The following is a 17,538-nucleotide window of genomic DNA, read 5'->3' as shown; positions in this document are numbered from 1 at the left end:
GCACTTGCACTTACGTGCTGTAATCCTCCCCCCGATTTTGTGTGGAGAGGCTCGCTGGGGGTTAAGGGCTTCAGGGAGGGCTCAGATAGTGCTGACTACAAGGATCAGATGTGTTCTTCCCTGTCAAGTCTGAAAAAGCCTCAGGGTGCTATTGCTGAAATCCAAGCACTTCACATAGGTGAGAATGCCCTGCCTGCCAAGTGGGGCACCTTTGGTAAGTTGGCTGCCATAATTTCTCAGCTAGGGGAAAGCGCATGCCAGAGATAGGGTAAAAATTCTCTGGTGCTTCCAGAGCTCTGAGATTGCCTCTCTCCACATCGAGCAACAGCAAGCTTGTTGCTCAGAAATAGCTGGGTCTCATAGACTTATGAGCAGGTGTTGGTGGTAGGGTCTGTGCTTATCCATTTTGGTCTCTGAGTCCTGTAGTAGTATTCACATGATCATAGGGCTGCCTGTGGAAGGATGGAGCTGTTCCTGAGTATGTGTGGCATCTTCTCATGTGATGAAACCTCACACTACTATTGACAGTAAGCATGGCCAGGGGAAGAGACTCTCTGCAGTGCCCCCTCCCTCTCCTTTTTTATACCCCAACACGATGCAGTGAGTATTAAAGTGTTGGGCTATCTCTGGACTGTAAAGCCTAGCTTTCAGATTTACTGTAAAAGCAGTGCCTATTTTCTGAGAGCATCTCGCAAGAGAATGAGACTTTGTAAAAACAACTAATTCTCATTGCTCCGGGAGGCGATTTGTGATACGGCGTGAAGGAGAGAGCCGCTTTCAGAAATGTGAAGGGTCTCCAGTCGCTATCAGCAAAGGGAGTGCATCCTGGAGTGTGTGCTGGTTTATATATATGTGGTGCTATTTCTGATGGCTGCCATAGCAACATTTGCATCCTGTGATACATGTTCTGCCTTGTGAAGTACAAACACACAGAGGTGCTTGGAAGTGACTTTCCAAAGAAAAGCCTGTGGTGCTCCCATGTTCCTGCACGTGCACCCTAGCCCAGCTCTTGCTGCAGACCCTCATCCTCTGGTACCTGCTCTCAGTCACTCGTACTCCATAACGCAAAGTGGGGAAATAACACAGAGTACTTACTGTGGTAATGGTCAGTGTGCATGGGAAGATGTTTCAGATTTTTTTTTTTGCCTTCTTTTTAGCAGTTTGCTTTTTAGCAGAATTTGGCCCTCACTCTCCATTCATAAAGCAAGGTAATGAATTTGAGACCATTGCCTGTTTCTGCCTGCAGCACAGACCTAGACATGAGCTGTGAAAAAACAGAAATGCTAGGGAGTTGTCTTTTACCCTTGACTTCAAAATCTGGGTAAGAAAAAATGTAATAAAGCAGCAAATTACCTTGCAGTGTCCTGGGTAAATGTGTCTTCAGGGGGTCTTATGGAATGAGGAGGACGTAAAACTGGTGCAGTGTAAACTGTACAGCGTGGTTTAGGGAGATAGTATTGGAAGTGCATGAAGCCCTGAGCCAAAGGTGGACAGGCTGCATTATCCCTTCTTTCTCCTGAATAAGACTAGAGGTAACCCATGAAATTGGTGGGAGGCAGGTTTCAAAACAAGCAAGAGGAGGTGGTTCTTTGATCAACATGTAGCTCAGCTGTGATTGGTGTTAATGCAGCATTGTCTCTGTTATGATGTTATTGATAAATGACATATCATTCAATTATTATGACGGCATAAGTTGTCATTAGTCATGTTCTGTCAAGTTGTGTTATCTGACTGCTGAGAATTAATTTGCAAAGTTTCCTTCAAACCTGTGAATCCCCTCCACAGCATCTCCGTCTGTTTTTTGCAGACATATTAATTTGATCAAGTCATGAATTTGTAGTACCAACCCATGTTTTGCTGCATATATTCCTCTTTTCTATCCGTTCTGTCACAAAAGGATAGTATATAAATAGACTCAATTATCATTAGAAATATTCCCTAAGTCGGCTGTTAGAAAGCAGTGATACTGACAAATAATGATCCCTGGTGTCATGTCAACACAAGCGAAAGCAATGATTTTTCATCCATCTAACACCACAAAAGCAGATATAGGAAGAAACTACCAATTAGAGATGAAAATACTTAAGATCAGGTATGTAGTCTATGATTAAAGTGATACTTAATGCACAGTTTTTCTTTTGCTATTTTGTAGAGGTCTTCCCCTATATTACTAAACCTCTGGCTGTTTGAAATACTTTGGTTACAGGTTTCGGTCCACTCCTACTTTATTATTGGACTTGGTTTTTTAGAGTGGGTTGGTTGCCTGGACCCTGGTGATTACCTCATCTCTTGAAATGCTAAATGCACCAGGCAAGCACTGGTGCATCAGCAGTCAGATATAACTGCATTTTGTCTGCTGCTCTTCACACAGTCATTGTTTACGACAAAGCAACCCATCCCCAGAACATGATTCCTTTGCTCAAACATCTCCTCCTTGTCTCCCCCCAAACCCCAAACTCCATTTCATCCATGTGACGTGAGCACAACCCTAAATCCTTTCAGGGATGGAGACTGAATTTATGCAGTTCTAAATCAGAAATGTTGTTCCCAGCCATGTGAATCAGATTTGGGGCAACAGGACTGGAGGGTGCAAGGTGTCCATGGCTTCCCCAAACAATAATTCTCTTGATTCATGTTTCTGAATCAGCTGCCATCTCAGAGACGGAGGCTTGACCTCTGGCAGGAGTCGTCTAGCAATTTATTTGACTTAGGGCATCAAGACAGCCCCATAAAATCTTGTGCAGAAGAGGGCAATATCTGAAGTTACCAAGCAGCAGAGAATGTGGTATTTACATCTAAAACACAGAGGTCTTGGGCAAGGAGGCAGAAGCACAGGAGCTTTTCCTGAGTTCTTGGTACACTTTCTACCCAGCCCCATAGAGCGCAAGAAAATGGAAATAGTTAAGTGCGCATTTTTAAAAGACATTACAGTCTTGAAAATGCAGTTGCACACTTGCTGTGCTATTTTCTGATACTCCTGAAGCCAGTGAGAGTAATGTATCTCCCGTATTACTAGAGGGCTTCTGAAAGCACTACTCATCCCCTTTAACTTCAGGTGCCTGCAATAGAAACAACTCCATCTGACCCAGTCACCACAGCCCCCTTTTCCAGGCCAGGGGGAGAGCTGGGCACTTTCACCAGAGTGATCCATTGGATGTACTGCACACATCTGTTTTAGGATAAGATGACCTACCTTCTGCATGACTCTCCGACGGCATTAACTTTATTGGACATAGGGGAAGCTTCTAGCAACTTCTCACAGAAACCACCCCTGTAGCCCCCTCCACTACCAAAACCTTGCCACGCAAACCCAATACAGTCATATGAAAATGTACTTCCACTTATTCTTTTTAAACTTGCGGTCTGCTCTATTCATCCCTCCATTCTTGTTCTTCACTCACCCCCTCCACCCTGATCTCCTCTCTCCAAATTGAAGAGTCCGTATCAATTTAGTGTCTGCTTGTGTGGAAGCTATATCCTTTTGGGGATAGAGAAGTGAGAACTGGGTATTGTTTTCAAGATGAAGGCTTATGGACTTATGGAGTGGCATAATAATGTTTGCAGTTTTATTCTCTGTTCCTTTGCTGACATTTGATTGTTTTCACATTGTTAAGCATTGAACTGTTATTTGCAGAAAATAACTGTAAGGACTCCAGGATCTCTTCCCTGAGTGGTAATAGCTAATTCTGAACCCATTATTGTTTATATCTATAGCTAGGGTTGTTTTTCTGTGTGCATTACTTTGCATCTATCAACACTGAATTTCTTCTGCCATATCATTACCAGTCACTTAGAATGATGGCATACTTTTGCAGTTCTTTACCACCAGGTTTTATTTTCAGTACTTGAAATTACTTTGTCTTATGACTAATTTTGTCAGCTCACTAATCATTTGCTCTTTCAGGTGGTTTTTGAATATGATGAACAGCTTGAACTCCATCAGTAGCTTCCCACCCCCTGTTTCCTGTGTTTTAACCAGTTGGTAGCCCATGAGACTTTCCCTCTTACCTGCAATAATACTGGTAACTGAAAGATAAATAGCTGATACTGATGAAAATCCAAGCATGGAGATACACTGGCCCCATGGAGGCAACTCCTCCACTATCCAGGGCAATGCCTGAAGCCTGTGGTGAGCTGTCTGCTGGAGCTCACCTTTCTAGCAACTGCAAAAGGAGTTTATGGTGACAAGTTCAGATTTGGATACCCCCCTATTAGCTATCTAAAATGGGCTGGAAATTTTAGATTATTGGTTTTCTCTAACTCATACTGTTTGTGTGTTAATTCATGGTTTATTAGAGCCCCTGCCAGTTTCCCTAGTGCATACCGAGGAGTAATGCAGCACTTCCACATCTGAGTTTCTTTAGAGTGGATACCATCTGGTCCTAGTAAATTGTTATTATTAGTTTATCAATTTTTCCAAAAAACTCTTCATCTGCTGCTTCAGTTTAAGAGTCTTTCCAATGATTAAGGGATTGGAGCATCTGTCATATGAGGAGAGGCTGAGAGACCTGGGATTATTTAACCTCAAAAAGCAATGGCTCAGAGGGGTTTATCAGTATGTTTAAATACCTCATGGCAGAGGGAGTACAGAAGATGGAGCCAGACTCTTCTTAGCAGTGCCCAGTGAAAGAGCAAGAGGCAATGGGCACAACTTGAAATGCAGAGTTCTCTTAAACATTATTCTTTTATGTTAGTTTAGTTTAGTTTTATTTTTTACTGTGAGGGTGGTTGAACACTGGCACAGGTTGCCCAGACAGGTTGTGGAGGCTTCAGCCTTGGAGATATCCAAAAACCCAACTGGATACAGTTAGCAACCTGCTCTAGCTGACCCTGCTTTGAGCAGGAGGATTGGATGGATGATCTTCAGAGGTGTCTCCAGTCTCAGCGTTTGAGTGATACCACCATGTAACACAGGCTGTAACAGCGAGACCCTCCCCAAGCTCTGCAGTGAGTATTCCTGCAAATATGAGCTGTTTTGTCGTGGCCTTGCCTTTCTTGGGCACTCCCTGTACACCTTGATCATCTTTTAGTTTTATAGGCTCTCTGGTAGGTTTCTGGTTTCTGGAAAAGTCTTTATGATTAGTTTTTATGGTTTTCAGAATATTGCTTCTTAAAATATTTTTTGGTCTTACCATGACTGGACTTTGTGCTGTTTTCTGTTTTTCTCATTTGGACACAATTTCCACTTTCTGAAGAATGTCATTTTACTCCTAATAGTCTCCATTACTCTGCTATTTAACCACGAGAGCTCCTTTCTGGTCCTTTTTATAGGTGATATATATTTATTCTAAGCCTCTAATATGGTTCCTTTATGTAATTTCCTTGCCACCTCCAAGCAGTTTATCTTTTTGGCGGCCGCTTTTAATTTAAGTTTAGTGAGTTCTTTGTCCTGTCTTTGGGTGGGATAAATCACCTTCCAGAGTGCCTGTTAACTCAGTCTGCTTGGATTACACACCTAACTTTAAAATGAGAGTAGTTTTAGCCCACGAATCCCTGCTGTGTGTGACCTGCCCCACTCCTAATATAAAAAAAGCTGTTTTCTTGCCTGGAAACTAGAACACTGTATAGGACTCTAGCTGAAAACCTGAGGCTTATCTTCATCCATTTCACCATCTCCACATAATACTGCTTAATTTTCTGACAGATATGTCTAATTAGTTGCATGAATAAATAAATATTTTATGTTAAAGGTCTTTGTAAAACCACCTGCTTGACTTTTTTTTCCCAGTAACTGATATTGAGGGTCCTCACTGTTTTTCTGTTAAAAATGAACAAACATTTTCATTTGAGCTTGGTAGATCTGGGGAAATAACGCTACTTCATCAGCCATGTATTGCTGTAACAAGAAGGAGAGTATTGTCACCAAGAACCCAAAAAACCCAACAGCAGCTTGCTTCATTGCTGGTGATTTATATTGACTATTTTGAATTTAAAAGTGTACTTGATGTGACTGGATATTTGGGGCTGTGAATTGCACACAGGCACTGCTGGGACAAGTACCAAATTCTAGAGCATAGCCTTGGCGGGTGCCGTTCATTGGTGTGATGGATTTGGTGCCTGGTCAGTGCGGGTGTAAATGGGGGGGACTGACGAAGCCTTGTCCCCTTTGTCCCTGCCAGAACATCCACCTGGTGGCCAAGTGGCTGAGTTCTCTGGAGAAGCAGCTGGAGCAGCACAGTGAGGGCAGCCACCAGGATTTCCGTGTCTTCATTAGTGCAGAGCCGGCACCCTCCCCTGACAGCCACATCATTCCCCAAGGCATCCTGGAGAACTCCATCAAAATCACCAACGAGGCCCCGACCGGGATGCATGCAAACCTGCACAAAGCCCTCGACAACTTCAACCAGGTAGGAGCACGGCGGGGCTCGTGCCGGCGACTGGCTGACAGGTTGGCTTGGAGCTGCTGGAGCCCCATGTAGAGTGTGATGTGTGTGGGCATTGCTGCTCCCAGGCAGCAGATGTGCGAGTCCCTTTGCATCGTGCCGTCTCTGGATCCAGCAATCCCCTCCTCTCTTCTCCAGGAGCTGGGCACAGATCTCTTTCCAAGCACTGATTTTCCCAAGAGAGGACTCAGGTAATCCTGAACGGCCTCTTTCTTGCAGAAGGTCACAGGATACCAGACTTCTGCCCAGTTTAATCATTTTCTCACCAATGTGTGATCCTTAGAAAGGCTACTTGTTACAGAATCAAACTTCTGAATGCAGTATTTGGGAGCCTTTTGTCATGTTTCAACTTGATTTCTGTGTCTGTGTCTCTGCTTTTTGGGCTGGCGAGTGACATATTACGTCTAATACCCAAAGACATGGAGAGGCGAGCAGGTTAAACCTCGTTTTTTTGCCCTTCTGTTTAACGAGGATCAGAGGTTCAGAACTGCTGATATGGTCACATCCCATATCACTCTTCAGAGCAGCGTAGGGGGACTTGGTGTTGTGTGCCAAAAGGCCGTTCAGCTCCAAACCTTGCTGACATCAGAAGTGTTGCAAATTACAGCTGAAATCTCCCTGCAGGGAGGACTTGCTTTGCCAGACAAGGGTAAAGTAGGCCATCTTGAGAATTGCTGGCCCACAAGAAGAATAGCCGATGGCAGGTTGCTTGTTGCTTTTATTGCGTGGTGACCACATACACACACTCCTGTTACAGCAGGCACCGTCCCTGCTCTTTGTTGCTGGAACTGCAGCCGAGTCTCTTGCACAGGCGACACAAAAGCAAAGCATGTGGAAATGACAGGAAATATTCTTTTCTTGGTGCCACAGAGGGTATGGCTCAATGTTAGAGTCATCGTAACGCGGTGATTAAACGAGCCTGCTTTGTGGCCTCACTTTGCAACTCTGGGCACTGCAGGGCAGGAGGCTGCCAAGAGCAGCGGGGCATGGATCAAGTGCCAGCAGCTCCCCAGGGAACAGCCTGTGTGTCAAGGCATGCTGGAGCCTGGCGTGTCTCACTGCTGGAGGTGGCCATGCTTCTGCTGACCCCGTTTTCCGCATGACACAAAAGGCTAAGGGCTAACCACTCACATTTATGATGATACTTTTCCTACAGACACAGACCATTGCGTTCTGCTGCCCTGAACACTCATTACCTTCATTCACACATTGCCATTACCTTGGCATGCCGAGCTCTCACAGAAAGACCCTGGCTGTTAAACCTAGAGCAACCAGGAGGGCCTGAAGGTACCTTCACCCCTTGGACTGCCTTTTTGGATCACTAGCACTGAAGTTACTATGGCCTCTCCACTCTGCTGATGACTGTGCCGGGAACATGCAGGGCAAACCTTGCAGGATTGCTTTCTTTTCTGTCCATACAGCTTCTTATCAATTGGGACCTGGCAAGAGCAACCCCAGCCTATTGTGGACCCGAGGCACTGGTCCATGGGGCAGAGAAATGTGGGCAGCTCACAACTATTTTTGCACTTAGATGTTGGTATGGAGGGAATCTCAAGTGCAGGAGCTAACATTGCTGAGCAGGTGAGGTGGGGAAGCACCACGCAAGGATTAATGCGAGTAGTCAGGGAAGATTATTCCATTTTTATCTACTGTCATTCATCATCTTGAATTCCACAAAACGTCCTGGAGAGCAAGGGAGGGGAGAACCTTCACCGCAAGTAACATTTTCATCCTGCCTCTGCTCATTTCAATCAGATAGTAATTAGCATTTTCTAAATTGCTAGAGTATTATAAGACATCTTTTATCAGAAATCCTGGAGCGAGTGGGTGGGGCCCCTTTACACTTCATTTCCCTGCTTTATACAGTTCAAATTTAGCTTTCAGCTGAAAGCTACAAAGAAGGCCCATTATTCTGTGCGGGGGGTATTGTTCTGCTTTGTAGCTGAAGAAAAATGCACAACTAAATAGAGAGGCCGAATGAGACTGAGCTGGATTCTTACTCAGTGTTCATTCAGGCAAGCTCCCCTTGAAGTCCAGGGATGTTTTCTAAAATGAGAAAGGTGTGCAGCACATATTTGAACCAGTTCTTCATCAGGTTGCTGATAATGAAAGGAGCTTAGAGTGCTGTCTAATCAAGGGGGAAACGGGGTTTAGGGTGTTCTTGATCATCTTATGCAGTTAGTCAATGTCTCGCACACTTTAGAGTAATGAATTCCCCCTTTTCAGTACAGACCCTGAGCTCTGTTATGCTGCCCAGCTGATTAGAGGTCTAACGTGTATTTTTTTAAGATAAAGATAATGAAGGGAAGTCACACGGGCACCCTTTGTAGTCTTTGTCACATAGCAGAGTGGACTTAAAGGGGCTGTCCCTGGGGAGGGAGGATGGAGGAGCTGGTGTAGCTACTCCTTCCTTACTCAGCTGCTTGCTCAGCTGTGCAGGTCAGAGCCACCATACCCTGGATATGCTATTCCCGGGCAGGGTTTGCAGAGATGTGGGTGAAGGTGCAGGCAAGCCCTTCCCAACAGGTTCATCTCCCAGGTCTGGGGAGATCTGTAGTGTTGGCCGTGGGAGATCCCATCAGGTTCCTGCCATGGGGCAGGGGTTCCACTGCCCAGCCACACTCCTCTGGCCAACACAGAGCGAGGGCCAGAGCTGTGCAAGCCTCTGCCTGACTTCAGCCACAGGAAGCAGGTTCAGCTTCCCCTGTGAGAGCTGAGCTTCAGCCTCATGCCATGCACACAGCTCCAGCCCTTCATCCCTTCTGCTGTTCTGCTCTCCCGTAACATTGATGCTCACACTGCTGGGAACAGGCATGGCTGCCCAGGCTTCCCCTTGGTGCCCGCCTACTGAGATGTCACTCCCAGCACCATTCAGGTTCTTTGGAGACTGGTTCTCTTTGTTCCTTTTCATTGATTAAATGACTCAGGCTCCCACCCCTCCACCTCTGACATCATGATTCTACCTATTTGTTTGTAGATATTCAAACTTTAAGCATCACCTGGAAGTTGGGAAAGGAAGCACCCATTGCTGTGCTGGCTTTAAAGGGCTGCATTAGATTTTTTTTGCAAGTGTTTGATCTCCCCTGCTCGGATTTTTAGCAGTTTCTCACATCCCTGCTTTGGTGTGCTGCGCAAGGTCGTGCCGTCAGCGAATACTCTGCTGCAGCACATGGCCGGGCTAGCTTTGCGCAGAGCGTCACAGCAGTGGCAGCACAGCCTTTCTGGGATAACTCCCTGCGGGCTGCCTCAGCCCTGCAGCTCCAAGAAATGCTGCCCCAAGGAATCCTCTTGTACTCAAGGGGCAGGATGGACTTTAGTTCTTCCAGGTACAGTCGTCCTCGGCAGGAGCCTTGTTTAGGGCCACGGTCCCAGTCCCACTGCTGGCACAATTGCTCTGTGTGGTGCTTCTCTCCATCTCTCTGGTGTGGGATGTGGGGCACATGCAGGTGATGGTGCGTTGGGTGGGTGCACATGTCCTTCCCTTCTTGGCTGTCAGTATGTGTTCCTGTGCAAAACCACCTTGAGTTGGAAAAGAAAATATTAATTCAGAAAATATGCATCAGAATTTGCCGATAAATTTGTAATGCAAAGCCACTAACTTAGAAAATTAGTGAATGTGTATATTATGCAGAAATGAACTGACTGGGCAAATCAGTTCACCCCTGTCCAAAGTCCGATGTATTTGGGGGGCCCTGAGAGCCACTGAGACTGAGGACAGTGTGGACTTACACAGCCCTGCCTCTCTGCCTGTATTGCAGGATACCCTGGAGATGTGCACCCGAGAGAATGAGTTCAAGAGCATCCTCTTTGCCCTCTGCTACTTCCATGCCGTGGTGGCAGAAAGGCGCAAGTTTGGCCCCCAAGGCTGGAACCGTTCCTACCCCTTTAATACTGGAGACCTCACTATCTCTGTGAACGTGCTGTATAATTACCTGGATACTAGCTCAAAGGTGGGTGAATCAAAGGTGGGCTCTTCGGTGGCTTTTAACCACCAGCGATGGACTGGCTTGTGCTGAAATTCCTGGGAAGTCTCCTTAAATGCCATTTCCTTGGTATCTTTGGTTTTATAACTTCACAGTTGGGTATACCTTTGTGGTGAGATGGGAAGCTTCAGTGCCACTCACGTCTGCAGCAGCTTACAAATCATAGCAAATAGTGCCTGTGGTCTTTATTCATTGAAAATACACAGTGGTCTTTGGTTTAACAGAGCTTAGAGTAAATTTGCATTTCCATGGGAAACTGCACGAAATCTATGCTGTGATCCAGTTTTCCTTGGGCAGGATAGAACTACTATCTAATGTTTGTTTACTTAGAAAACTGAAATAGTGAAGTGGAAGCACTCATTGTACAGATCAGTGCTTACTGCTGTAGCCTGCAGCTCAGCGACATGGCTGGTGGAGCTCTGGCTGTCTGAACTCCTTCATGCCCTCCTGGTTCATTCTTCAGGTCCCATATGATGATTTACGCTACCTCTTTGGTGAGATTATGTATGGAGGTCACATTACAGATGACTGGGACAGGCGGCTTTGCAAAACCTATTTGGAAGAATTTATTAAGCCAGAAATGCTGGAGGGAGAACTCCTCCTTGCTCCAGGATTCCCCCTCCCAGGGAACATGGACTATAATGGCTATCATCAGGTAAGCTCTTTGTTTTCTGGCATTATTTATACACATAAATATAATGTCTTCCATAACTGCCCTATAATCTGTCTTAGGAGGCAGTGAATAGGACTGCAGTGTTTCAACACACCTCCTGTTCTCTCCTATTATGTTCTGTTTCTGTAGACATTTCAGCATTCCCTCGGATAAACCAAGTCTAATGGTAATTTGCTACTTCATCATGGGCTCATTCTGTTCATGCATGAATAGAACAACTGTATTGGTTCTTGAAACTTGAGTGGGGCCCCTGGAAAATTACATCCACATACTGTTTGCTAAAATGGCCCTTTCCAGCTCCTTTTATCATCATTTTTGATGAGAAACACTGAAGGGTCTTGTTGATCTACTTACTGATCTCATCTGTTCTTTGTACACAAATGCGGTAGCAGAGATAGGCGTATTAGGCTGTTTTTGTTCATAAAATTTAACTACTGGAAGCTAAATTCCCACAAGAGATTTCAGGATATTGATGCTGAAATGCACAGCACGTAATTGCTAGAGAAGGTCCAGGCCTGAGATATGTAGCCAAGCCAAACTTTAGCAATTACTAGATTTTCACAGCAGGAGCAGAAGCAGTTCTGTAAACAATTGTACACTCCTTTCTCCCATCAGTTGACTGGTGTTTCAGCCACAAGCAGAGTTATACCAGCCTGGGCTTACTTACTTGGATGGGTGACAATTCCAGCACCGTGGATTCTGCAGGCAAAGTGCCCTGGACTCTGTATCTAACCTGAACCTGAATTTCTCTGTACAGTACATAGACGATGCCTTGCCTCCAGAGTCTCCTTATCTGTACGGCCTCCATCCCAATGCTGAGATTGGCTTTCTTACCCAGACCTCAGAGAAGCTCTTCCGCATCGTTTTGGAGATGCAGCCGTGGGACACCAGCACGGGCGAAGGAGGAGTGGTGACCAGGGAAGAAACGGTGAGAGTGGTAGAGGAAGGAGCTGTTGAATTTTGATACCTGTCTCATTCCTAAGTAGTCCTGTCTAGCTCAGGTTTGTCTCACAACTGCTTATTATGTGTTCTGTCTTTGCTGGATACAAACGGAGTGTCTAAAACCACCAGCCTCATATTATGCAGAACATCACCATGGTGAGATGTAATTGGAGTATTGTCAGTAATAGGACAGTGGCTTTTAATTACCCCCTGAACTGCAGTGCCTTCATTATCATCCTGTGAAGACACTGCAAATAAACCTTCTGTGGCCTCCTCTGCCTCTGAGCCACCGGTCCCTGTGCACCATGCTGTGACTGGCATACGAATGGGCTCCCTGAGCGCACCATCTGCCAGGTACAATGTGCCACCCAGAGCTCAGCCCACCTCTTGCTGCTGCCACCAGGTCCCACTCAGCTCCCAAGCTCCCAGGGGCCTTGTAATTCCTTATTTGCAGCTGAACTCTTTCTCTATGCCTATGTACTGGGCTGATCTCAGCCCTTCCTCTCAAAACTCACAGCTCATTAAAACATGGCCCGAGCATTCATAACAGGATCTGAAACCAGCCAACACTTACTCAGTTTTTCATTTCTGCAGTCTTAAGGTCCCAGCTCTGTGTTTCAAGCTTTGCAAATTAATGAATGACCAATAGAAATCTTATATGAAGTCTGTGGTTTCACACGTGCTTCCTTTGGTGTGGTGTGGAGCTGGGGAACTTACTGCCTTCACCTAAGGGGCTCTTAGAAGTGCTCGGCATGTTCAATTTTCAGTTCATACTGGAATTTGAGGTGAGGGGAATAATCCAGAGGTAGCAAAGCCAAAGGAGATGCTCAAAGATAGCAAACATGACTGCCTCTTCTCCCCTCCCAGTCCTTTTGCTATTGAAATACAATTAAACTCCTTGGCCAGAGAAGCAAAATTATCAGTGAGTGATCCAGCAGTGGTACCACAGGGCATGGCTGCCCTGCAAACTCCTGGTGAAAGTCAAGAAGACTGTCACAGGAGCACAGAAGTCCTCATGGCTTTCGTGATCTCTCTGAGAAGAAAAGCTGCCTGAAAGCAACCTGAGCATGGCCACACTGCACTGCGTTGTGCCTGGGGGGATGCTCCCACAGCTAATTTTCTTCTGGAGGTGACCTCTCATTATCTGAGCTATAACTGGCACTGGCTGTATCCCTTTCACTTGCTCCTTGAATGACAGTGAGTTAAGAGTTGTCTCTTAGCTCCTCCATTTGAGGGTTTCCAGCCCCTGGTTTGGCTGAGGCGATTTTAGGGAGCTTGCAGGGAAACTGCGAGCCTGTCATTTTCCTGAAGCTCTGACAAGTCCAGTTACTCCCACAGGTTTCTGAGGCCACATTATAGAAAACAAGTTGTAATTATTGTAAAAAAATCAGAGCCAAAGTGATTTGCAGGGGAATTTCAAATTAAAGGATGTTTCTATACTGCACCTGAGATGCAGCTGAAGAGCTTTTCCAGCTGAGCTTTAGCTTTAGCCACCTAGCTGGTTGCAATAACAGCCTACACATCATCACCTCTTCCTAACGTCTGACATGAGTGTGGAGGGTTTGGAAGAGCAGCAATGGGAGGAAATTGGAGTACAGAGTCCAAAATATGAATGTCGGTGGGCATGGCAATAAAATTACCCTGGGCTGCCTCTGCCACTGACTGGCAGCTGTCACTGGCACCTGCACGCCAAATTTTGCATATCAGATCATAGAATTATTACTGTGCGTTATGCGTTCCTGAAAAATCCCCAAGAAGCAGAAGTGTTGCTCAGGTTCCAGCACAGAAGTAAAGCAAAGCATTGTGTGAGAGACTTCCACACCAAGCTCCCTAACGGTCCACGTAAACCTGAGAGATACAGCCGATCGCATGAAGATTGGGGGCTTCATGCCTCATTGTCAACCAGAAAGGTTTTTGTCTGTTTTATTTATTTTTTAGACACTAGAAACATCCTGTTGCATTGGAGCTTTCCCTGTTCAGTATTTAGAGACATAAAGCACTGTTTCCGAATCAAGCTGTGATGGTGACCAGAAAATAATTTTGTTTCATTATGCTTTTCTTCCACGGCTCTATTAGTTCAAAATGCCAAATTCAACTTAAAATTAAATTTTATATAATCACCTCTCTCTATCAATATACCACAGAAAACCAGCTCATAAGCTCAGTTGTCCCGAGGCTCAGCTGAGGCTATAGCCCCATCCGTCTTCTTGCATTGAATCTGACCTTAGGAGAAGGAAGAATACAGGCTTGAGACCCAAGAAGAAAGGAGACTGCTACATGTCATAGTGACATTTTTAAACCATCATTTTGAAAGCTTCTCATCTGACATTAACTTTTGTAAGCATTTGAATTTTAATAGGATCGGGCAAGCTCTTTGAAAGGTGCCGTGCCCAGCCCTGCTGACACTGATTGTTTCGGAGACACTACCTGGCAGATAGAGTTTTCGTACTGCGTTCAGGCAGCTGTCAGCTGAGGAAGCTCAGTGGGTCATTCACTAACATCCCTCTCTCTTTTCCCTTTGGCACACAGGTGAAAGCTCTTCTGGAAGAGATGTTAGAGAAATTGATGGATGAATTTAACATTGCAGAACTGATGGCAAAGGTGGAGGAGAGGACACCGTACGTTGTAGTTGCCTTCCAGGAATGTGAGCGCATGAACATCCTCACCACTGAAATAAAGCGCTCTCTCAAGGAACTGGATCTGGGGCTGAAGGTAGGAGCTCTGGATGCTTGAGACTGCAGCTTTGTAAAATCTTGATGAATGGAAAAGGTGCTCAGGGAATAAAAGGGATCACGCTCTGTATTCAGCACTGCTGCTTGCAAAACCAACTTGACTCGATGGGGAAGGGTTCACAGACAGATTTCAAATGGCACATTGTCTGCAGGCCGTGAGTGCAGGCACTGGAAGAGGTTAAAGATATACATAGCAATGACTACTTTTTGGAAACAGAGACCAGGCACTTCCGTCCACCCGATATTGTAGCACAGCAACAATAGGTCACTCAGAAATTGAGACCTTGCTTATTTAAAAGCCAAAAAAATCACACCTTTTCACAAAACACCCAGGTACTGGGGGGAACTTGTAACAAACTGTCATTAAAGGCACAAGCTGAGCTGAAATCAAAGGGAAGATTGGTCATGTGTAAGGACACAAAAAGTCCAGAGCTATAAAAGAAAAAGCCTAAAAACTCAAGTGTTTTGGAAGAGATACAACTCCCCTTGCTGGGTATGAGTCATTTGCTGATGGAGGAGGCTCAGGAGCAGACCTTCCCTGTGGAGATACTGTCCACGATTGCTCCACTCACAGTTACTTCTTCACCCTGGTAAGAAACTAGACTCTGCTCCAGAAAGGTGATGTCTGTGTCCCTCTGGGTGGTGGCTTTGGCCATTGCTTATGGAGCTCTGGGGCTGGCAGGACACACCAGGTAGGATGCAAATTTCTGGGATCAGCAGGCTGTGCAAGAGGGCTGTGCTTTGAGGCTGCATCCACTGGTAGGAGAAGTCATCTGCTGAATCCCCTCTCAGGCAGTTGGCAGGACAAAGTATAAAAGGCTACTGACTGCCTGCTGGGGGATAAACCGGCATAGAGCAGACTGCACTGCAGGTGCATGAGGACCTGCCTAGCCAGCCCTGGTGTCCTGTAGCAACACTTCCCCCTCACCTTGTCATCCCAAAAGACTCTTCACCATAGCCAAGTGCTGTACATCCCTAGGAAAGGCCTAAGTGTGGCAGAGGAATGCTGCCTGGAGCTTGCAGCACAAAGCTGGTGGCTTTAACGCTATCCTGATGCCTTCCCTGCATCATTGACACAAAGTTGCTCCCTGAATGATTTCATGGTGTGAGGCAGCAATTAAGGACATCAGTCACTGGGCATTCCCTGTTCCATCATTTCCTGAATGACAGGTTGTCATCCCATTTCACTAAAACGCTCAGCTCGCAAAAATACTTTGCATGGCACGGGAACTATCACACTTGAAGGAACTGCAACTACTTCATATGACCCCATTATTAGAAAGAGCTGACAGCTGAGCAAGGAGGGCCTGTCCTGAGACTGAATGACAATCCCAGCCCTCTCCTGAGGGCAGCTTTGAAGAGAGATCTTCAAAGGACGTATCTGTAGTGTGCACGCAGAGGTGCTAGGGTTGGCTCTGGGATTTTAGGTAGCTGCAGCTCTGCAGGGCTAGGACTAGGCTGCTTCTAAATCCCAGCCGCGTTGTGCTGTACACTGTGAACCCAGCAGCTTGGGTCCGTGCTAGCTCAGTCATTTCTGCATTACGTTTGATGCTTATTGTCTTGATTAAAGAGAGAGAGAGATCATATACACTTCGTGGTGGCCCAGTATGTACAATCCATTTTAAAATAGGCTGATATTTATGTAGTCAATTATTATAAACAGATTTAGTTTATTTTCTAGCATAAGGCAGTGGAATTGAAAATTCTGTTTCCTGAGACAAGTAAACAGAAGTGATTTAATGTTTCAATCCTGGAGCACCAAACAAGATATAATTGTAACTGGGACAATGTGTAGCAATTAGATTTAATGTGGAGAAGAATAAGCTATTTAATATTGGTAGGGGGAATGAGTGGATGCATGGGCTTAAATAAACCACAGACAAAGTAAACCACAGAAATCAGGCAGTAATAGAAGGTGCTAATTTCTCCCCAAAACTTTGCCACAAATCATGGCAGGGAAGTGAGATGGTATCTGCAGAAAAAGCACCTCTAATGACTACATAGGTTGGTCCCAACAGCCTCAGTACCTACAGTGTGGTTCAGAGACACCACAAGGCCAGGACTTAAGGACTACTGAAGAGCAGTTGAGTAGCAGTATCTATTTGTGTTAGCATTTCTTCATCTTGTGTATGATGAAGAGACAAACTTGAAGGGTCTGAGATACCACCAGTGGGCAATTCTTCTGTGCCTGCAAGCAAAGGTTGTATGTGGGTCCCTGCAGAGCTGAGTTAGATGTTGTACATGACCCGCACCACTGTCCAGCATCCCCCAACAGGCCCTTCCCCTGCCTTGGGTACCATATAATGGCCAGGGGACGCTTGGCCCTGCTGTTGGCTCTTTCTGTAGGCAGTGCTGCTGTCCTGACTTGACAGCTAGGTCCCACACTCAGTTTGGGGGAGAAATCATTCTTCAATTGTTCCTTCTGAGAGCAGCTCCTATGAGAGCTGTTAATGCACATTCATCTCTGGGATTGGGGATCTTTACTGACAGCACTCAGAGGAGGAGAGTTTACATAACAGGAACCACAGATCTCAGAAGAGAATAAATAAAACACAGAGGAAGCAAGTCTTATTGTTTTTAACTGACTATCTGCTAAAAGAAGACGATTTAGAAATGTCATGCCTAATTTGAATTTTTGAATAATTCATTGTGTCTCTGTAGCGGAAAGTTATTGTTTGGTCCAAAAATAGGAGACATCCCATTAAGAGGAAAAGAAATTGCAATAGACTGGTAGCCATCAAAAATAACTGACATGTTGCATTTCAAAGCCCTTTGTTCTGGATGACTTCGGTGAGACCAGAGGCTAGGCTGAAACACTTGCATGT

General features: G+C 45.5%; 1 protein-coding gene across 1 annotated transcript in view; it reads left to right on the top strand.

The window, feature by feature from the left end:
* The window catches only part of DNAH9 (dynein axonemal heavy chain 9), a 210,588-nt gene that overhangs the window by 180,846 nt on the left and 12,204 nt on the right, over nucleotides 1-17,538 (top strand). The window contains 5 exon segments of the mRNA XM_050908668.1: nucleotides 6,120-6,347; nucleotides 10,142-10,333; nucleotides 10,830-11,021; nucleotides 11,797-11,967; nucleotides 14,511-14,693. Coding sequence (XP_050764625.1) covers nucleotides 6,120-6,347; nucleotides 10,142-10,333; nucleotides 10,830-11,021; nucleotides 11,797-11,967; nucleotides 14,511-14,693 — 966 coding nt within the window.

The sequence above is a fragment of the Gymnogyps californianus genome, chromosome 19, assembly GCF_018139145.2.
Source record: "Gymnogyps californianus isolate 813 chromosome 19, ASM1813914v2, whole genome shotgun sequence".
Taxonomy (NCBI): Eukaryota; Metazoa; Chordata; class Aves; order Accipitriformes; family Cathartidae; genus Gymnogyps; species Gymnogyps californianus.
The sequence above is the reverse complement of the archived record's forward strand: the minus strand, read 5'-3'. Positions and strand labels throughout refer to the sequence as shown.